This window comes from Hetaerina americana, unplaced genomic scaffold (assembly GCF_022747635.1).
Source record: "Hetaerina americana unplaced genomic scaffold, ioHetAmer1.1.p SCAF_3, whole genome shotgun sequence".
Classification (NCBI taxonomy): domain Eukaryota; kingdom Metazoa; phylum Arthropoda; class Insecta; order Odonata; family Calopterygidae; genus Hetaerina; species Hetaerina americana.
This window is the reverse complement of record NW_027286874.1, coordinates 32796543-32813481: the sequence shown is the minus strand read 5'-3', so window position 1 is coordinate 32813481 and position 16939 is coordinate 32796543. Positions and strand designations below refer to the sequence as shown.

Here is a 16939-nt window from a genome sequence, read left to right as displayed (position 1 = left end):
TTTAATATGGTAGATATAAGACTTCATAAAACTCTTTAAAAACTGCTTCCTGTGAGAGGTTTATCATCCATTTCAGGTGAGTAATTTTTACAAGTACGTTATATCACAAAATAATTTGATGAAATAAATATTAATCACAATAATTGAAAAATCTCAGCGAACTAATGAAATCCGTTCTACTCCTAAATATTAGAAAGTGCTAATCTCTTCATCGTTAGATCATCTACTGCGTGAAATTCAATATATCAATATAAGGAAGCAAATTTTTTAACCAAACGGCTAAAACCCGAGCAAAAATGACTGTACGCATTCCCAAATTTTCTCCTGGAATGCCCAATTTCCATTCGAATTGCCTCAATATCCTACCGTCTTCTTCCCGCAGGGGTCTATCCGTGATTTCCCCGAAGGTGGCGGTGCCGGGGAAACCCACAGCTGTGCTCGTGACGATACATAAAGGAGTTCCGCCGCACAGTGGGTATTCATCCGACAACACCACCTCCCCCACACCCCCTGGCCCCTGGGCGCAGATCAGCGCTCCGGTCAACGTAACAGTGCGTCTCCTGCAACTTAATACGGCCAATGGAGCACACCCACGGACGCATAAGGGACAACAGCAGCAACACCAAGTGCTGGCGGAGGTCACGAAAAAGATGTACGGTAAGTGAAAGATCCAAAGATTTCGTCAATTTATTTTCGGACTGATAAAACGTTTTTCCTAAAAGGAAGAGCATTGCCTTAAGAAACCTTCGATGAGTTATACGAGACGCATTAGCTACTGCTGAAAACAGCAGTAGCAGTTTCATTTTGATATAAATGAAACCATTACAGTAGCCGTTGAATATTCCTAGTTTTACTTGTAACCAGCATTTCATAAAAATGTTTAATAGGTTTTTAACTTAACCAATTTAACATCACATTAATGGGGTATCAAATTCGTATTTCATCATTTGAATCCATGATCAAGATACCACTCGATCATTTTGCTAATCAAGCGCAATACGCCAACACAAAATAGCCAGCAAAAATATAATGTTTCGGACAATAATTGAATTTATTTTATTTCATTGAATTCTTTCTTACAATTCAATATAGATACGTACAATAGTCATCAAATATTCTCTTCTAAAGCATAATATACCTTAAGTTTCATATTATTATCACTATTATTCTCAACTTCTTTTAATCAGCAAGTTTATAAAAATTAAATAAAAGTTTGAGCTACTAAAAACGTAAATTCTAAATTTCAAGAGTTAAACAATATTTCGCAACGTTATTTATGCATTTGTAGAAATGATTGACACTGTTTCCATGATTTTAAATTCGTATTCACAAACTATTATCATTGAGTTCTAAAATTATTTCAAAGAGATAAGCTTTGGCCTTTAATATCAGATACATACTTACAAATACGACCGAAGAATAATATTAGTTCTAAAAAACTGCGGGCCAAAGGTTAGGTTTTAATACATCAACCACCGCTATATGTGCTATTGCGATTCAATTGTGTTAATTACGCCATTAAATCCACTCATTCTCTTTGAACTTTCCGATCCTCAATATAAATTAATGGCACGTGATTCAACGTGTAGTTTCCAGTATTTATCTAAGAAGTAATCATTCAGCAATTTTTCAGCCTGAAGATAAGCGGTTTGCCGCCAACCAATTAAAAAAATGGTTTATTGCGAAAACCGTCTAAATAGGTCCAGAATTCCTCGAGGGCTGAGAAGATTGTTTGGCCTAGATTAGTATGCATTTGAATCCGCAACGCGTTATACCCTCCCATTATATTGTTGAATTCAATGGATCACACTGTAGATCTAATTCAATGAATAGACCCGTTTAGTCATTTCACTGGCATCTTAAAAAATTGGTGTATAACTTGAATATTTTATTTAATTAGGCACAAACAAGCTCAGTAACGAAGGTAATAATTGATGGTTTTCTAATCGTCTCGATGCAAAAATCTCTACTGTCTTCAAAAGCATTAAACCTAATAATATAAAATAAAAAGTATATAGGCATATTTTAGAATGATCGGGATGGGGTGGTGGCATCCCACCGACAGGGCCCGGGTTCAAATCCTGGAAATATCAAATATTTTTCAGTTTTTTCCTGATCCTTACTTGAGGTTCTCTGTTGAGAGCACTTTGAGTGAGTACGACGTCCGTCGGATGGGACGTTAAACTGCGTAGCCTCTGGTGCCTTTCATCCGGAGTAGGCTGATGCCGACGCCGGGTTTATCTCCACCCTTCATCCTTAATCCTGTCCATCCCTGTAGACGCAAATGACCTTAGCTGTCGATTGCCTTCCATAAATACTACTACTACCTGCATTTTACGTCCTAATATTATGTCCTTTCCAGAATAAACAAACTAATTTTGCACATAAAAACTGGCTACTCTGCCGAATATCAATTAACTGTTGCTATTCATGTTATTATTATGCGCCCTTCCTCACCTCAATTTACTAGTCGACTTGGTATTGAAACTTTTGGCATTTAATTTCTTTGTATTGAATCTCATTACTAATTTGTGTGATGTGCTACCAATCAAGCACGGTTATCTACCAAAAGGTTGGTTAGATAGGCAAAGGAAAGAGCTTATCAAACGCTAAGCCCAATGTCATGTGAAATTGACGAATCGAGATAGAGGGGCCAGCTCCTTTTCCTTTATCGTACCTCCTGTGGTTTCCCAGGAAATTCTGGTAACCGAAAAATCCTGGGTGAGGTCAACCGTAACCTATGTGAGGTCACCAAAAGTTGAATTGAACCCAGGCCCTCCGTCCAGTAGCTCAGCAATCTACCAGCTGAAAGACCACTTCCCATCATATGCTAAAAATACGTAAACCTCAATGCCGCATATTTATAATTGTGTAAAATATATTCAAAATATCCATTTATTATTTGATTTTTCTTAATCTCTACATAAAATAAAAATGCATGCGTTTACGCACTCATCATTATAATTTCATAGCTTTACGAATAACCAACAACCAATCCTTTTGGATAGCCTAACACCCCCATGGAAGACATAATTTTTTTCCTTGCATTTTGTCCTGTCAGTATAGCGACCGCACCTTTTACACGGCCGTCACATATTTTCCCCCAAATACCACCTGATCCATGTACAAGAGATCGTCGTACTAGAAACCAGGTTGCATTAAGAAGGCTTAACAAGACGCAAGTATTATGTGCTCTAAACTAAATACTCCCAGACCATTAAGTTGGTTGTTTGCACACTTATTCTACACTATACGGTTCCATGGAAGGAGCCTTTGACGAAAAAATAAAAGGGAGAGAATCAGTGGAGAGGTATTAGCGCGAATAGAAGTGAGGATTGAATGGATTTCGAGACGAGGAGGTGGGAGAAGTCTTCGCCGAATTCGCAGCCTTCCACACTCGTTGAAAGATCCGTTGATAGCGATTCCAAAGTCCTCCCTCTGGTAGGAGTGCGTGACGACCGGGAATTAACAGCACGAGAGAGCAAGTGGGCGGTGAGCAAAGAGGGGGTGAGATTGCAAGAGAGGGAATGGATTAAAGAACGGCGGAAAGAGGATGAAAGGTGACAACGAGGAGGTTTGGAAGGGAGAGACGGAGTAGGAGGTTAGGGGAGAGCAGAAACCAGACGGCGAGAGATAAAGAGAAGGGGTACGCGGCTCATACGCCTCAAATGGAGATTTAAGGAGGGACTTAGTGGAGGTAAGGAAGAGAGTGAGAGATAGCGACAGCTTTGGGATAAAGATGCGTCGCAGGTTCGAGAGGATCAGCGCGCTATACAAGATAGAAGGAAGGGGAGAGAAAAGACCACGAGCGAAGGTGAGAGCAAATGTGGCTGAGGCGTGGAGTACGTCGTTGGGTAAAAAATATATGGTTGTGTGCTGGATTGAGATAGGTTCAATGGGTCGTTTATGTCGCATTCTTTCTGGAACTTTAATTTTTACCCAGTACAAAATAGGTCAATTTTTGCTCATTCCCCACAAATATCTAAAATAGCTCTCCCTCGTAAAGCGCGAAGTTAATTTGAGAAACGTTTTTGTCAAAGCAACAATGAAAACGTTGCATAGTAATACAGCTACGCGAATTGATAAGCCCCGAAAGAGAGGAATTGTCATTTATTCTGGAGGTAGGTTTCCACACCAAGTCCCAAGCTTCTATTCGCACACTTCAATTTAATCCTTAGCAATAACGGTGCAAATTAAGGGAAGTAAAAAACCTTCTCCTAAGATACAGATAAACAGAATGTATAGCTTAATGGAGTTGGAATAACGTTTTATCAGTTAAGCTATGAATTATGTACTTATTTCCGTTTATTATTTTGGGTGCAATATCTTCCACCTAGAACAAAATCGACCTAAGAATATTAATCAAATTTCGGAGATAATATGGGAGAGTATTTAATTTTCACTACCCACTCAATGTTTCTCCAAATGGGTTTATATCATTTGAATTAGAAAACTGCGAAAAGATGATCGCAAATTTCACAAGTGTTTTTTTAAATCAGAAATTTTTACATTCGATAGTCATCCATATATTCCTCCGGAAACCTAGGATTATTTTTCTAGACGCTGAGAAGGCTGGGCTTTCGCATTTGTTTCACGTGATGAGTAGTTTCAGGTATGGAAATCAATTTACCTTTTTCAATGCAGCGTAAGTGAAATCATATGAAAAAAAAATAATTTTTATTGAATGTAAACCCATATATTCTTAATTTTATTTTCATTCATTTTTTGCACACCAAAATTTTAATGGTGTTTAAAAGAAATGTGTATCATTAGCGGACGCGGATCACATCGGTAACGTAAGAGAAATGCAAGTAAAATATTAGGAATTGTACTATGATCATTGAATTTTAATGGTTCACCATTTCACATCTCAAGTTAGAGTTTTTTAATGATTTAATTAACAGAACACCTAAGAAAACCAGAGAGCCGTTATGTTTACAACATGTTTGTTATGAAGTATATTTTGGGAGTATTTTCGGACTCCGTACAAAACATCACGAGTGACGCAAAAGAGCTAAATAGAATACATTGAACATTCCAAGCAGGATGGTAATTGATTACTCTCATCAAATCTTAGCTTTTCGTTGGTTAATACCCTATAAATTCAAGTAAATAGAAAAGTTGTTGAGCATGTTAGCTAACCACCATATATCCTGTGGATTGAGCAAGACGCCATTTTTCACCCACGATGCTTAATACCTGGATATACTTAATTCTTTAAAATGATCACATAATATTTTATAAAAATTCTAAGCAGTAAACACTAGAGGATTTTATTTATTTTAGACGATAGTAATTTTATAAATTGAATTTTTAATACCTTAGTCCAAAGGTCAGTGGATATCCTAGTTTCTGTGTTTGAGCAATGGGAGAAAACCGATACACGGACTGATATAAAACCTTTGAATTCAATTCGGAAGCTCTTCACTGATTAGGCTTTATCCCGTTTAAATCTATAATTTTAATTCGTAGAACATCGCCATCTAAACGTAGCACAAACCAGTCAGTAATGATGGCATGTGGGAGGCAGGAGAGTATGCCGCGATGGGAAGTAGGGATAAAGGAGGATAGGGCGGAATTCTGGAATTCGTCGGAACCATGCAAAGTGGGTGAAGGGTTCGTCTAAGGAATGCAACGGTGGGGGAGATCCACGTTGGGAGTAAAAGGTTATAGGGCAAGAGAGATAGAGGGAGAGAGAGAGAGATGTGGGGAGGTTGGAGAGCAAAGGTATCCATGTTTTTTGAATGGGGGAGGAGAGAAAGACAAGAATCCTAGTTGTTGCCGCGGGATGAAGGGACGCAAGCCTGACGAGGTCGATGTCGGAGGAAAGCGTCAGTGGGAAGGAGGAGTAAGATTGGCGAAAAAGGTCGGAGGGGATGGGGTAGGGGCAGAGGAGGGAGAGGGTGCGGCGAGTGGGAAAGGGTGAGGGGCCCCCGTCCCCCGCCTGTTTTGTTGGTTCTCTCACCCTCTTCCCGCCCCCTCGCCCATCCGCCATACTCTTCTCGGTTGGTGGGAAAGTCGTGCGGGAACGATGTCGGCGCGGTGGCAGGAGGAGAGAAAGGTATAATGCGGCGGGGAGGGCGTAAATAGGGTTGGGCATGGAAACCACACCGTGACGCACTTCCGCTTTCCCGCAAGATAAACAAGCCGCCGGGCGTGGTGGCGGCGTTAAAGGGAGAGAGGGTCGTGTTAGCGTGTGTGTGTGTGTGTGTGTGTGTGTGTGTGTGTGTGTGTGTGTGTGTGTGTGTGTGTGTGTGTGTGTGTGTGTGTGTGTGTGTGTGTGTGTGTGTGTGTGTGTGGGAGGGGGAGGGTGGTATGGAGGCGAATATAGGGAGAGGGGGGGATGGGATGTTTACGGGAGTGCGATGTTGGGAGGGTGAGGGGATTGTGAGTACGGGAGCGGTACCACGAAAGGTGGCGAGGTTGCTTGGGGTGTGAGTGCAAGTGTGCGTGCGTAGGTGTGTGTGCGGGAGAGAGAGGTGGGAGGACCGTGTAGTTTGTGTTGTGGCCAGTGTGCTCATGCTTATGAAAGGTCTCCCCTTTGCCCCCATGCATACCCTTACGCGAAAGTATTCAGGTTGTAAAGGTGCGCAGTCGGGAAATATGGTCTGCTCGACCCTGGACGAGTTCCCGGATGAGAGAAGGAATATGCGCGGACGGAAGGAGGAACCTCGACGTACATTGAGTGCGCTTCAAGGAAACATGAAAAAACTCGGGGGGGGGGACGAAAGGGCTTAGAAAGAGAGAGAGGGGGGGAGGGAAGGGATGGTCCCTGGTTGGACATGAGAAGGAGATGCGAACTCCGGGCGCACGGCATGTCGGATGGTGGATGAAAAAGAGCGTAGGGGGTGAGAGGCATATGGCTGCTTTTAATACTTGCCTCTGAAAGTTCTTTTTTGCCCGCCTGAAACTATTTTGCTAATAATATATACAGGAAGATATGAAAGATTATTATTGACAACATTCAAACTCTAATAATTTTGGTTGCTACATAAAAAAATTACTGAATTACTATATATTCAGCAAATTAATTGCAGTAAAAACCAATTTTGAAATTTTCTGTCTTTTCTTATTTCGGACTATTTAAGCGTGAAAAAAATACATGCTATCGACACACAAACTTTTAAAATATTTCATTTCACAGCTAAAAAATCAGCAGCATTAATCCATCTTCTTAGAAATGTAAAAATGTAATTTCTCATGTTCTTTTCGATATCTTCATCCTCCTCAATGTTGCAGAAATAGTCAACTGTTGCATAAAACTAGCCAGCTAGGATATAATGGCAGGTTAATTCTTATGACATAAAAGGGTTCAAATATATGCTATTTTCAAAAGGCTTTGAACCATATTTCACATTCTTTTCCCCAATTTTTACAGCCAGTCCCTTAATAAATCTCAATGCGCATTTGAAACTTGGTGCAAAGGCATATTTGGCGATTTGTAAATTATGCTGGGGGTCAAATGAAATGCTGTGCGCCACAATATGATAGCAATGATGATACCATTATAGCAATTATGCTTGTATAATCTATGGAAATTACAGCCGCAACAGGGCCAAAGTTTGTCTATGTAGCAGAAAAGAAGCGCGGGATAGGCGAGAAGAGAGGAGGTGCGGAGTGGCATCATTGCAGGGATGTGATGGCGGTTAGCAAGAGAAATGGATGGAAGAAAGTTTTGGTGAATGCAGAAAAAGAGAGTGATGGATGGGAAGAGCAGTCGCAGTGAGAGTGGGGGAAGGAGGTTAATGAGTTGGGCAAAGTGTGGTAAGAAGCAGCCGAACATCAGGAGAAAGAGAGAGCAGGGGAAACGAACGGAAGGTAAATTAGGGTGAAATATTACGACGGACCTTATGTGTTGTTGGCGATACAACTAATCATCAAATGTAATGTATATTTAGTGAGAAAGGAATGAAAAGTCTTAAACGAACTGCCCATTAGGACTAGAATAGTATTTGACCTAATGACACTTTTCAATATCCTATATGGAGTCAGTCACGGAATCGGATAAAAAATACTATTTTTTTAACTTTTCAGCCCCATTTTTTACTAAGAATACTGGTTTACCTATTATTAAAAAATACATTTCGTCAGTATATTTCCAAAATAATCGCTCTTCAAGTTTTTTACACATCAGCCGGGTATTAATATTCACATTGCAGGTTTTTGGTAGGATCAACATTATGTAGTTTGAGTATCACACGCATCTACGTCAGGTGATCACTAAAGGATCACTGACCACCAGTCTTGGCGCAGATACAACATTTTTACTCTGTTGATACCTCGAATTAATCGAGGTAGTCTCACAAAAGTGATGGGTCAAACCGTCTGCTTTACAATCTATATCTCTCATTTATAATTTTTTGTTAGATATTCTGCGTAATAACGATATTTTTCCTCCAAAAGAGTATGTTGAAACAGAATCGAATACATGTATTCTATGAATCCGTAATTGCTATTCATATTTGTTTGATAAATATTTGGCGTTAAAATTGTTCTGTTTTACTCAAATTTATTTTCTTTACTTTTACGAATACAATACAAACCTCTTTCGGCAACAAACGTTCCGGTTCCATTTCGTACTCATTATTTAACCGAAGCATTCATATTTTAATTACGGTAGTGAATTCATTCACATGGTTTAATTTGGCAAAATTGCTGCGAGGCAACTGTCAAAAAATTAAAGTAACCACGTTAAAGCACGCACAAACTAAAACGAAACGTGCAAGAAATCGCCAATAATATTTGTGCATCTACATATGATTTAAATGCAAAAGCTGCGCAATTTCATTAATCACTTGCTTTGAGAACCCGTTTCATTTTTCTCCAGAAATATTGGGCATGATAAAAATTGAATTCACTTCAAAGAAAGATATCGTGATCAAAACGTCGCTTAGGGATTCATGAAAGGTACCATACTGGGACTCTTGATGATTTTTTAAGTGCAGGGTATGGTAATTGAGATAATCAATTATTGAAATGATAATCAGATGTTCATAGACCTTGCATAAAATTGATTTGATGAGAGTTGAGGACTGCATGCTTTAGGATCTCATGAATAGGTACATGAGAGAATTGCTGCTTATTTAAATTTGGATTAGCAATTGAGCAATAAGTGCTCTGTGCATTACTTTTTAACTGCCATCATCTTAAACTATTCCATTACTGTTGAAAAGTCTTCGTAAAAGAGGATGGAGTTTTGATCATGACAGAAAATATTTTAGACTGGATAAATATTCGATATATCTGTAACCGGAACCAAAAGGAAAGGGTACTAGGAAGAGCTCGAAAAATTAATGAGTGAGAACAGGAATACGGGTCAGTAGAATAAAGATTATCTAGAGAGGGAGGGAGAGATTATATAGAGAGGGAGTATCTCAAACAAGGGAAGGCAAAAGCCACGAAAGAAACGAACGTTATAGATAATGGAAAAGAAATCAATGAATTACAGATTGTATGACTTGAGGAAAAAGGAGAAAAAGTAATGGAGTGATGTAAACAATGAATTAGGTCGAAGGCAGAACAATGGCATAAATAATATACCGATGCGTGAAACTAACAGGAAAAAGAAACGCGGGGGAATAAATAATGCAAAGATATGGAGATCACAGCAAAAGGGCGCACCCTAAAGGAAATTTGAAGGTCTGTCAGTAAGGAAAAAGGGAAAATCAGTGCAAACAATTAAATATACGGTAGAAAAATTATTAATCCACCCAGAAATATTTCGTAGAAATGGAAAAAATAGCTATATTTTAAAGATATTTGTTCAAGAGGTTTACATAGAAAAAGAATATGATGATATGAAGACAACCTAGTTCCAGACATACTAGACTGCGATATAGAAAAGTCACTATAGGAAATAAAATCAAAAATAGGTTGAATCACAACAGAACGACTTAAAGGTTCAGGAAAACGTTTTATATCTCATGTGAAACAATAAGGGGATAGTAAATACATCGTTTGATCAGGATTAGTTTTATCCAAATATAACATAAAAGCATCTGCATGCTGGCACTATAAGGGAAAAAGTTTCATTTAGCGCACATCTAGGGTAGTACTTAGAATCGTTGACGAAAAAATCGATAGCGTGGTAAATAATTACTGAGGGATGGATCAGTAGTTTCAAGAAGGGGAGACGTAAGACTGACAACATAGCGGTAATGAGATTACTAATAGAAATATAGAGTATAATCAGAATTGTTGTTTCTATCTTTTTAGATTCCAGCCTGATAGTGTAAATTGGTTTTCATTTATTAAAAATACACGAGGAAAAAAAGTAGATTTGAGGATTGGGCGACATCCACAACCTAAACATACCTCAGACTGCTCAGGTGCGTCTGGCAGGAGGACTGTTGAACAGGCTATGTTAGGAACGGGAATTAGACTATGCCGTTAATTATCTTTTGTGCTTTTCAATGTACACGATGAGGAAATATAAAAAAACAGCATGAAATAAACATGAATAAGAGTTGGTGACGAATTCGTAAAAATCCAGATATTTGGATGATCAATAGTTATATATTTAGCCGGTCAGCTGAGTCAGATCAACAGTTAGCCAGTCAGTCAAGGACTTTTAAGCACTGCTGAGTTCATCTTTATATCTGTAAGATAGTAATGGAATCAATGAAAGAATCAATTTAATACGTCTATAATATAATCGAGAAAAATTGAAGTTACATTAAGGGCTATAATAGGAGAGCAAAAACCAGAGTACGTGAAAGTAGGGTTAGGAAGAGGAGTGAGACAGATATGTCGCCCATCGACCGCAATTTTCAACTTATACGTGGAGGAAATGGTAAAATAATACTTGAAGAGCTGGAGGCTGCAATGAAAGTGAAAGAGAGTTCATTAAATTAGAGCTACCTTTAGTTAGCCAGCCAGTCAAAGATATGCTATCATTTATGAAGTCATTAGATAATCAATTTGATAAACATATGAGAATAATTTTCTTTTTAGTGGTATTGATTCTAAACCCATTTTTGTAACAAACGGTTAAAATTTTAAAAAATAAAAGCTATGATTAGGCTTAAAGGGACGGTTAAGTTAAACGCTAAATTAGGGGGACAAAATTTAGAGCAAGTGGGGGATCAAGATAAGCTATCTTGAAAATATTTTTGATCAGGATGTTCAAAGAGGTCGGGACATAAGAAGACGAAAATGTGGAAAAAAGCTTTTACAAAGAAAACGTAGTTGAATAGAAAGACATTGAGGATGGATGATCGGAAATTTCAGCTAAAGATTTTAGAGGGAGCGTAGTTTTTTACGGTGCGGAAACTTGGCCGCTGTGGTAAGTTATATCGGTAGATTGGAGCAGGAATTGGTTGGGGTAGATTAAACTGTGGGTGTAGAAGATCGAAAAAGTAATTGCGGGAAAGGAAAACATTCAAAAATGAGGGAGGAAAAAGGGTTGCTGTGAGAAATTTTAAGAAGGCAAGAAAAGTATAGACCATTTTTATTCATGGAGGAATTCAGAAGAAATAAAGCTAAGAAAAGGAGGTAAGGCAGGGAAAAAAAATAAAAAAATAGTTTTAAATGATGCAATTAGTGGTAAAATATCTTCCTGCTTTTTATTTTTATAAATGTTGGAATAAAATTGCAAAAATCATATTTAACTATGTGTAAACCGTAATGAAGAGTTAATAGCATAACATTTTAAGTATTAATATGTAATAGTCATCCACAAATTCAATTTATTTCAATATAAAATTGGATGTAAAAGAAAAGGTTACTGGAATATAGAGTTTTAAATTAGAGAGTTTGGAATAGGGTATAGGCATAGCCCATTAAATTAAGCAAAATAAAAACCTTGTTTCATTAAAAGAAAAATTTGCCTATTCCCAATGCCATTTACATGCGGAAAAGACGTTTTGGTCCTGTATGTCACCTGGTATTCTCTAAAACCTTTTTTTTTTAAATCATGTCATAAACTTGCGAGAGTTTTTTCCGTCTGAATCACAAATTATAAATGGCATCACCGTACTAAAAACCAAAATGTCCTGATCGGGAGGTCAGTTATTACAGGTAAGAATTTCATTCTCTCTCTCTTTCGTCAAGAACATAATTTCTTCTGCTTTGGCCTGCCGGATATCACGAAAATAAAAGGTAAAACGTTGCGCTCCTATTCCTCTCTCTCACTCTCCGGCTATAATTTCACCTTCGCCGGTACTCGTACCCGAAGCCACTGTCAATGATGCAACACGTTCGCCTCTCGCTCGCGCACAATCTTCGCCCCGCACGCGGCAGAGGGCGAAAGGAAAACACACGAGAGGAATTCACCGGATGTTTGGCGTATAGTAGAGTGAGCGCATAGGTTGGGAATATGTGGTGGAGAGTGGGAGGATGAATGAAAAAGGCCGGGATGGGAGGTAGGATGGAGCTCGCGAGCGCACGTTTATGGCCCCGCGTCCCTCGTTTTAAAATTTTCATATTCATCTCCTTTCATCCCGCGTCTATTTATTTCCCTCCGCTTCATACATTTTATTTTCTCCCTCTCCACCCACCCACCGCCGTCCCATCCACCCTCTCTCTCTCTCTGTCCCTTTACCCGCTCTCCTACGGCTACATTCCTCGCAATCTCCATCTCTTTATCTACCGACGGAAAAAGACGGTGAAGGGAGCTCAGGTCTTACGTTTTTCCTTTTTATTTCTCTCGGCACGTGGGAGAGGGTTGTGTTTCAGTTACTCCTCGCTCACGCGCTCGCCTCCGATGCGGTTTGGCGCATTCATGCAAACTGATGCGGATGCATTAAAAAAAGCACATACTCGCCCACACCCCTAGGTCTGACGGTTTCTCTTTCTCTCTCCCGCCCTCTCGCGCCAATAATGCACCTCGATGCTTTCCATTGCATTCATGCGATTCATGATACCAGGCTTGCAACATTTCCCATTTTTCAAGCGAGAAATTATTCACGTGAGTCCCGTAAACTCTTTCCTCTTACGCCTTGACTATTCATGTCTTTGAGAGTAGTTTAGCAGGCATAAATGCGTCATATATAATTACATGCCAAGGCAAGGTTATCAAATAAAAAAATAAATTCCCTGCCACGATAGTTAGATATGCAGTAAACCGATTTCCGTCAGCCTGAAGGTTGCAAATCGCCATCAATACGCGAGAATATATGTTTTTCCTGCTCTAATGTCAGTTACTTGGGGTAAATGGTTCGATAAGACTTAACCTTCATAAGAACTAACATCAAATTGCTGGTAATTTGTAAAAACGCAATATAATGAATAATATTAAGTGAAGCCTTGTTGGTATGCGTGTATTTAACTAACCCAAATCAGCATAAAGAATCCTATAGAATATTTAAACAATTGGCTTTTAATTTAGCTCTCAAAAATTGGAAAAGTAGAGTATCTCAGTTTTATCCACGGGCCATTCTAGTTTTCTGTTCACGTATGGGTATTTGTAAATATATTTATATTTTAATCAGAATATTCATGAATACTATTTCATAAATAATATATTCAATTATCTTTATTCAAGAAAATCCATGTAAAATTAAGTTTTTGAAGTTTTGAAAATATATTTCCTTATATAATTAAGAAAATGTTAACCTTTTTTATTTGATCATAAAGAAATAGTGGCCACAGCAAATGAGTTATTAGAAATATTCATGAGCGAAAATTTATTCATCTCTAGTTAAAAATGCTACTATTGTTTGCATATATTGTATTCCGAATGAATACTGTTATTTAATCTCTTTTGAGTGAATGCGTGGAAGGTCATCGATATAGGGATCAGCATGAAGTAGCACCAATTTCATTTTGCCTTTAGAAATAACCTTTCGGAGCGTATAGCGGGACCTTCCATGCTGACACAATCACACGCCCCAAATATGAACGCCTGGGAATCACCTGGCAGCAGTCCGTACTACGGAATCCCCCATGTCCGTTACTCCTCTCCCCGATCCCTCGAACTAATGCTACCGCACTGCCTCTCCCTCCCTCCCTGGTTGTTCAATCACGTCGTCCCCGCCTCTATCTCCGCTTTGACACCCCTAGTGAGTAATCGCTAGTTCATGAGTTTTCAAATTTTCGGCATATCAGTCGAAGGGTATTCATCATCCTCTTCGTAGACAGACTTTTGGTTAACGAACTCCTGAACCGGAGACCGCCACGAGATGTCTCAAGGGAGAAGAGAGAGAGAGAGATGAGGATGGAAATTTCCCTCGTGGAAAGTCTTTTTAATGAATCGAATAGACTGTCAATTATCCCATTTAAAACACACAGATCCTTTCAATTCCAATTCTCAACTTTCCTTTTCGGCATTGGTGAGTCTAATCAATGCACTGTAAATGGTAAAGAGGGCATACGCAACGACATATACCAGAATTAGAATGATTAATCTACCATGCCATCGCTCATGAAGGTCCTTTTTTCAATGATGTCCCTATTAGTGTAGGTAGTGATGAAATTGAACTTTCATACAACAATTGAAGTTAATATTCTATAAATAGGTACATACGTATGTATTTCTGGAAGTCTAATTTAATATATGGGAAACAATTGCATTGATAAGGAATGCAATTATCCTTTTGTTTTACAAAGTGCTGTCATCAAAAATACTCAAAAAATGCATGCAATATTTTTCGTCTTCAAGGAGGATGAAAATATTTTTTTTGACAAATTTGGGATAAAATAACTCAAAAAAATTAAATAAAAAAACTCAACATTATTGGGCCTGATAAAACTACGCGGGAATGCAAACTTATAGCTTTAATTAAAATACATTTCATTAATTTTCAAGTAATGATGCCCGTTCAAACGTGTACCACCTCATCACCTGGGCAACGTTTTATGTGGGTAATCGCGTTGCAAAAAGTCCTATTAAAAAGGTTTTAATTACAAGCTCGTTTCTGCAATGAAATCTTTTAGCTTCTGAGTTATGCTTCCACCATATTATCAGGATTTAGAAGTAGTACGTTATTTTTTTTAATATCCAGGAATATATTTATATTTTTAATTTAAGCAGTAATTTGGCCTCGAAATAAACTTCAGATTTCATTCTCCTGCACACATTTATGCCTCTTCAAAATGCCAGCACTTATCAGTAATTCTGAAGAGCGTTTTAAGTATTAAAATGATCAATTTTGCTCGTTTCCTAGGATAAAAGAATGCTTTTACGCCGGTTCAATTAGATATCACGAAAGACTACTCTCAAAGCTTGTGTCTGTTTAATTGGTAAATTAAGTGTTACAAATATAGAATCAAATAATTGAATGAATGAAATTGAATGGAGATTTTATATACAACAAATTTTGCTGATGGAAATGTGGACCTCTATTTACTGAATAATAAATTGTATTTAGTATTTGTATTCTATCATTTAAAATGTGTCATAAACAGTTGCTTAGTCGGATAGTTGAGCTTAATAGCATCGGACGATAAATTTCTTTGCCTCTCCTAGCAAAGCACTATTTGATTTCTGAATCTAAATTAAAACCTTCTTTAATTCCGCATATTTCCTTCCTTCCTTTATTACATCCAACACACCAATCATTCGCCTACTCACTCCATATTTCCTTGGCGTACTCCCCTGTATCACAATCTTCAACATACCGTTGCCAATCAAAATGCTCTGCAAGTGCTTTTCCGGCCTCCTTTGCACTCTCGTCATCAATCCCCTCTGCTTCTTTACTGTGACTAGTACCTCACCGTTTCTTCTCCTTTCTGTCCATTTCACTTTTCCATCCTTTTCCACATCAGCAATTCAATAGTTTCCAATATATGCTTATCGTCTTGCTTTCACTAAAATCTTTCTGCTCTATACAAAACCACACTCCATATTGGCTCCAAATCAAAGTTCTGACAAATCTTTTCTAAATATCCTTACCCAGCTTCCCTATCATCGACTCCCTCCTCCCTGCGAAATCTTCTTTGCCTACAGTAATACTTCATCTTATGTGTCAACTACTTTGACAATTCGGGTCAAAAATATTTCTGTGGTAGTAAAACTCTTCCATTTGCTCTAGTTTTCGCCCTTCTAGTTTAATATGTAGCATACTTAGCCTTCCTCTTTCTCGAAATCTCCATTATCTCTGTCTTGTGTACATTTATTTACATCATTACATGTCACCCTGGTTTTCTCATTCGCTACGTAATGCTCTGAACCCCAAGACTGACAGGCTAGCTAAATATTGATAACATGCAAATATTACTGATTTTATCAATTGCCCATTGACTTTCACTCCTGCATCCAGTTATTCCCAAACTTCTTTAATGATTTCCTTCACATATTCATTAAAAATAGGGGGTAATAATGAGAATTCGGGCCTTACGCCTCTTCTTAACACTGCCCTTCTCGATTCTTCATCCTCACCTCACTCCTGAGCAAGTGGAGACAAACAGATTGTGGATAAGTCGCATGTCCCTCCAATCTGATTCAATTTTATGCAATGTATTAAATATTTTAACCACCCCAATACCATTGAACAACTTCTTAAAGAATACGATATAAATAACTGCATCCTGATTGTGCTCCCCTGTGCTCCTGTGTTATTCTATTCTATTAGTGACCTCATTTTGCAATGGTATATCGCGTAACTTTTCTTTTACTGAACCCATATATGCCTAAAGGATCATTTATTCTCCTCTATATCCTTTTATTAATGATCATAAGTACCCCTTAAGCCGCGTGCAAAATCAACTTTATTATTCTCTAGTCCCCACGCGGATAAAGTTAAGACTGTGACGTCCATGTGATGAAATTAAGACTGATCTGACATAATCTTCCGGCCAAATTCCTCATTCATTATGAGCTATGAATTATTATTTTCCTTTCATCCATAAAATCTCTTTCTTTAACGCTTTACGCACTAATCCCCTAAGTAGTTCCGTGGAAATGCTGTCTACCCACGCCGCCTTATTTCATATCATTTCTCTTAATTCGTTTTCAATCCGGGAAGCAACTATGCCTGAGCCTAATCTATCCCCATTTACG

At 38.3% G+C, this 16939-nt stretch overlaps 1 protein-coding gene across 1 annotated transcript in view; it reads left to right on the top strand.

The window, feature by feature from the left end:
• Positions 1-610: 610 nt before the first annotated feature.
• The window catches only part of LOC139689986 (C3 and PZP-like alpha-2-macroglobulin domain-containing protein 8), a 224310-nt gene continuing 207981 nt past the window's right edge, over positions 611-16939 (top strand). The window contains exon 1 of the mRNA XM_071587150.1: positions 611-657. Within this exon, the coding sequence (XP_071443251.1) occupies positions 651-657 (7 nt within the window). The 5' untranslated portion in view covers positions 611-650. The remainder of the gene's footprint in view (positions 658-16939) is intronic.